At 57.1% G+C, this 5,810-nt stretch overlaps 1 protein-coding gene across 1 annotated transcript; it reads left to right on the plus strand.

Annotated features, from left to right (window-relative positions):
- Window positions 1-276: 276 nt before the first annotated feature.
- Window positions 277-3,541, plus strand: C1QA (complement C1q A chain). The gene is made up of 3 exons (XM_007083712.2): window positions 277-374; window positions 1,262-1,431; window positions 2,731-3,541. Exons 2-3 carry the CDS (start codon window positions 1,269-1,271, stop codon window positions 3,303-3,305), a joined length of 738 nt encoding a protein of 245 aa, XP_007083774.2. The 5' UTR covers window positions 277-374; window positions 1,262-1,268; the 3' UTR covers window positions 3,306-3,541.
- The last annotated feature ends 2,269 nt before the right edge of the window (window positions 3,542-5,810 follow it).

Here is a 5,810-nt window from a genome sequence, read left to right on the forward strand (position 1 = left end):
TTCCTGACTTTTTAAAAAATTCCTTCAGCCCTGATGTTCTCTGCCTCTCTGGTTCTCACATCCCCCCAGTACCCACCCCCCCCCCGCCTCCATCCTTGCAGACTCCTGCCTTGCTGTCCCTGCCCCCACGCCAGCTGCGGCTGGGGTAGGACATTCAGTGTCCCAGTCTTGCTGAGGTCTGCTCAAAATGTCCCTGGTAGGCTTCTGACCCCTGGGGCCATGCTGGGGGCAGGTCCAGGGAAGGAGAAGGGGAAGTCAGAAGGGATGTGAAACTTGGCCACAGCCGGACAGGCACCACCCCTGCTGGGTGTCCCACAGGGGTCCCTGGGTGGAGGACAGGAGCATCCAGTTGAACTGACTGCCAGCTGAGGCAGGTGAGGCCCGCGCCTGAGGGGGTGGGGGCCCGGGGAGCTGACCTAGGAGGCTGGACAATCGAGGCGGGAGGGAGGAAGAACACTGCCAGCCGGTTCTATGCCAGGACAGGGTTGCAAGGGGCACTGATCCAAGATCCGGAATAAGTGAGTGGGGGGACCTTTATTCCTTGGGTTTGGGAGACGGTGGGAGGTGGTAATATAGACACATCAGCTCTAGCCAGAGTTCCCAGGTTTCGGCCCCCCCAAAACACAGGAAGCTGGGGAGAGGCTAGGGGTGTTGGAGCCAGCAGAGGGGTCCCCGTAGAGGGTACAGCGGGTGCTGAAAGGGGCCGAATGTGTAGGGGAGTGAGCACATGTGTTGTGTCAGGGGGTTGTGAATCCCTGTGCGTATGCACAGCTCTGCCATCTGGGTGAGAGAGTGTGAATTAAATAAGGCGTAGGCGCTCAATAAATATTTGTTCAATGGGATTGATCATCGGTAGGAGTATATGAATGTGTGTGTCTGGGGGAGTGAGAGGTGGAGTCTATTTGGGTGTCGGTTTGTGCCTCCAGGAGCGTGCAGTGGATTTTGAGTTCGCTCGCCGTGGTGTGCAGGTGTGGGATGAGAGGCTGTGTTTGTGTGTTTGAGTATGTAACTGTGTGGGTGTGCTCAGCTGTGTGTGTGTGTGTGTGTGTGTGTGTGTGTGTGTGTCTGGGCAAATTTCTGGTTCTGCGTATGTGTGCGGGGTCCCTGGAGCTGGGTGGAAGGCAGACTTCGGAGGCCCTCGAGGGAGTGTATGTGCCTCGGTGGTGGGGGGATGTGTACAGAACACTGTGGGCGTAGGGTTCAATGTATGAGTTGGGTGTGTGTGAGGGTGTGATGCCCACTCTGGCCCATGTCTCCACAGTGGCATCATGGAGGCCCCATGGGGCTGGCTGGTGGTCTGCGTGCTGGCCACATCCCTGACCTTTACAGTGACCGAGGATGTGTGCCGAGCACCAGATGGGAAGGCTGGGGCCCCAGGAGCGCCTGGCCGACCTGGACGGCCAGGCCTCAAGGGGGAGCAAGGGGAGCCAGGTGAGTACCTCCCTCTGGACCCCAGCCCCTCCTCCCTTGGCCTGGCCTGGCCTCCAGGGTGGAGACTTGGGGGTGGCACCAAGAAGCGGGAATCTACCTGGGCCCCCACGTGATGCCTGCTCACTCTACACTTGGTCCCAGAGGCTGAGGGGGCCTAGTCTTCTCTCTGGACATGTCCCCAGCCTGCCAGGCCCCTCCATATCCCCCTTACTGCCTGAGTCCTCTTTCTTTTTTTTTTTTCTTTTTTTAATGTTTATTTATTTTTGAAGGAGAGAGAGACAGTGAGCAGGGGAGGAGCAGAGAGAGAGAGAGAGGGAGACACAGAATCCAAAGCAGGCTCCAGGCTCTGAGCTGTGAGCACAGAGCTAGATGTGGGACTTGAACTCATAAACCGTGAGATCATGACCCAAGCCGAAGTCAGACGCTTAACTGAGCCACCCAGGCGCCTGAGTCCTCTTTCTTTGGCCTCACCTTCCTTCCCTGGAGGATGGACCACTACAAGCAATGAATGAGAAAGGTCTTGGAAAAGTGCACACTCCTGGGCTGTTAAGTTACCAGAACGAATAAGGTGCTAGCCTTTAGACTCAGGAGACTTTTCTTGCTCTGTAACCTCAGGCAAGTTACTGACCCTCTCTGAGCCTCAGTTTCCTCATCTGTAAACCGAAGAAATAACCCCACCTGGCACACAGAGAGGATCGACTGATGGCAACTATCCTTTCGGCTTCCTTCCAGCCCCCCACACCCAACTCTGTCCCTGCTTCCCCATTGCCAGCCCCTTCTGGCATCAGAAACTCACAGTCTAGAAAACAGGTTGGGGGTGAAGGAGAAGGGAGAGGAGGACGTGCCCAGAGTGGGAGAAGGAAGTCTCAGGGAATTCTCTTGAACCTCCCAGTCGGCAGCAGGCCAGAGAGATCTGCAGAGACACTTGCAAGCATTTGCATCCAGGCGTCCTGTACGTAGTCCTGACCTAAAGGGATCGGGGTCAGTGGCCCAGTGGGGTGTGGAGTTCACGGCCGGCCAGAAGCACAGTGGACGAGCCAGTGTCCTGCTTTTGCCAGGACCTGACAGCTTCCCAAGTGCCTGTTTGCACTTCTTTCCACTTGATAGATAAAGAAGCTGCAGCTCAGAGGTTGAAACATCTGCCCAAGGTCACACAGCCAGCCAGAGTCAAGGTCTTAAAGGCCCAGGCACTCCCCCATCCTCCACTGCACAGCAGTCGGGCCATCTCCCAGCTCCCATCTCCCTGAGGACTAGGGAACACCGGACTCTCACTCCAGATCTGGCCTTTCTCCCCCACAGGGGCACCTGGCATCCGGACGGGCATCCGGGGCCTTAAAGGAGACCAGGGGGACCCTGGGCCCCCTGGAAACCCTGGCTACATGGGCTTCCCTGGGCCCAGTGGCTCCCTGGGTCTCCCTGGCACCCCGGGAGTGAAAGGCATCAAGGGCAACCCGGGCAACATCAAGGACCAGCCACGGCCAGCCTTCTCGGCCATCAGGCGGAACCCACCAATGAGTGGCAACGTCGTCATCTTCGACACGGTCGTCACCAACCAGGAAGGCCCGTACCACAATAACACGGGCCAGTTCATCTGTGCTGTGTCCGGCTACTACTATTTCACTTTCCAGGTGGTGTCCAAGTGGGACATCTGCCTGTCCATCGTGTCCTCTGGGAGGGACCAGGCCCAGCGCTCCTTGGGCTTCTGTGACGCCAACGGCAAGGGAATCTTCCAGGTGTTGTCCGGGAGCACGGTTCTCAAGTTACAGCGCGGCGATCGGGTCTGGATTGAAAGAGACCCCGCCCAGGGCCGGATTTACCAGGGCCCTGAGGTGGACAGCGTCTTCAGTGGCTTCCTCGTCTTCCCATCCATCTGAACCAGGGAAGGAGCCTCCCGACCCTGGCCTCACATGCTTCCTTTTCTGTGTGACTCTGGCCCGCTCACTCCACCTCTCTGGTTGCTATGGTCTGCTCTGCCTGGGGGTGCTGTTGCTTGAGCTGTCTGAAGGGAGAGGGCTGGCTCCCGGGGCCCCTAGAACTTGCCGCTGGCTGCACGCTGTAAGGAGATTGATCTCTTCGAACCCTTCCTACAATAAATACCTGAGGCCATGTCTGTTGAGCGTCTGTTGAGTTGCTACACTGGGCACTGGGAGGGAGCATAAGGACGACAGTTACGGAGTGCTTACGAGGCAGGCCTGCGTTTTGTATTTTACAGCAGGTATTTAGCAGGTCCTGGGAGTCCTAGGACCTAGGGCCACCCCTTACCGGTTGTCCAACCGTGTGCATATTATATAACTTCGGTGAACTCAGTTTCCTTATCTGTAAAATGGGAATAACAACGGCACCTACTTCAAAGGGTTGTTGAGAGGATTGAGTGACTTAACATATGAAAATTGCAGAGCCGTTCCTGAGTCAGAGTAAGGGCTGAGTAAGTCCTAGGTATTATTATGTTTTGTTTAATCTGTACAGCTGAGGGGTGAGGTGGGTATCACGACCCTATTTTACAGATAACGAAGCAGGTTGGAGTCTGGGGCTGGATATAAGGCCCAAGGTCAGCGTTCAGGTAGAGGAGCTGGGGTCTGAACCCAAATCTTACTAGCCAAGTGAGGCTAGTAAGGCTTACTTACCCAAGCCTGCGTGTTTAACCGCGACCCTTGCCAGCCTCCACAGCCACGGCCTGACACATGCTTTCCAACCTTGAACCAGAAAAACATGGGCAAGACTCAGAGAGGGGTGGTAATCGGCCCAAGGGCAGCCAGCAGTCCTCCTCAAAGCCAGGCTTCCTGAGTCCGGCCCTGGGCTTCCACTCAGGCAGGCATGTGAGGCTGGGGCTGCTGCTCGCTGGGCATCCCTCCCGGACTGCAACTGAGGTCTGGAATTCTCATGGTGCCTTCCCAGGGTCCCACTTAGCCTGTCCAGGAACACTCGGAAGCAAGAAGCCTCGCTATGTCCTCTGTATGTGAAGACAATAAGGAGACCGGGAGTTCAGTCCTAGGCTGTCCAATGCCCTGCACATTTTCTCAAAGGAAGCCATCTGTGCTTTGTGCTGTGCGCACATCACACACCTGCACGCCACGCAGGCACACCCGTCTTCCTCAGGTTGCACGTGACCCACATTCCCCCATGGAGACCGGCCTACTTCCCACTGAAACACGGGCACAGGAATCCCCTTCTTCGGGCACACCAACCCAGGCCCTTAGATACACGGTGCACACCCCTGGACGTGCACGCTAGTTATACCCTCAAACCCACAGTCGTACTTGGGATACAGGTGACACGCAGGTGTGCATGTCCTCCTCACTCTCCCACCCACTAAGTGACACACAAGCAGCCTGGGAGTCCTCACATACCACCCCCTCCCCAGCACCCTGGCCTCTGACATACACCCAAGACCCTCCCCTGGGGCTGCCCTGCCCTGCCCCCACCGACAGCCTCTGGGGTTTGGGGAGAAGAGAGTGACCCCTCTGTAGCCCCAGCATAGTGCTGGACTCCTCACGGCCTCTCTGCCTCCTTCAGGCCTCCACTCTGCCCCAGCTCTCTGCCTCCTTGCCCAGAACACACTCTCCCACAGACTGGGAAAAGAAACCCATCTTTGTGTATCTATGATGGGCTGGACATTTCCTAGCCATTGATGCATTTAATCTCAGCAATCCCTCTTAACTGGTTCAGAGAAAGGAGATCCCTATCCAAGGTCACACTGCCAGAAAGCGGCAGGACCTAGATTTGAACCAGCTCTGCCTGACCCCAAAGTGGAGACCTCCTTTCCTTGCGATGGGACTCAGAGATGTCAGGAGTGCGGGCCCCGTAAGTGGTGGGAGAGACCCGGCTACAGAAATGTGAGTGCAGGGAGTCTGGCTGCTCCTTATTCTAAATTCCACCCACACACTCCACACCCTGCCCGCCCTCCCCCTCACTGGGCAAATCACTGGCCAGGCTGGATGGAGGAACGGGCAGAGCCAGGCTGGGCCTGGCTGCTGGGGCAAGGGCGGGCTGAGCATGGGCTGAGGCTGCCACCTGCTGGACAAGACAGACCCAGGCACAAACGAGATGAGAACTGAAGATGGGAGCCCCAGGTGCCATTCGGGTCCCCCTCCCCGCCCCCCTGCCAGTGCTGTGTCTATCATTTATGCTTTTCCCAGCCCTACACCTGCTGGGGACTTTCAGGGTCAAGGACATTCACATCCTTGCGCTCATCCCACACTCTGCGGCCCTGTGCCACAGGGTAGAGGGACAGACTGGGAAACTGAGGCCCTAAGGGTCAGTTGGTGAGGCAGGGACAGAGCTCTGAACTCCTGCTCATGCCCGGCACCAGCCTAAGCCCTGTACATGCATCATACACTGGGTCCTCACCACTGCCCTGCATGGGAGCTATTGGAACCCCT

This window comes from Panthera tigris, chromosome C1 (genome assembly GCF_018350195.1).
Source record: "Panthera tigris isolate Pti1 chromosome C1, P.tigris_Pti1_mat1.1, whole genome shotgun sequence".
Classification (NCBI taxonomy): Eukaryota; Metazoa; Chordata; class Mammalia; order Carnivora; family Felidae; genus Panthera; species Panthera tigris.

What these genes read in the sequence shown, in the direction of transcription:
- C1QA (XM_007083712.2), top strand. Translation starts at nt 1,269, where the DNA reads ATGGAGGCCCCATGGGGCTGGCTGGTGGTCTGCGTGCTGGCCACATCC. An exon ending in GGGGGAGCAAGGGGAGCCAG is followed by an intron (nt 1,432 to 2,730) that starts GTGAGTACCTCC and finishes TCTCCCCCACAG; the next exon opens with GGGCACCTGGCATCCGGACG.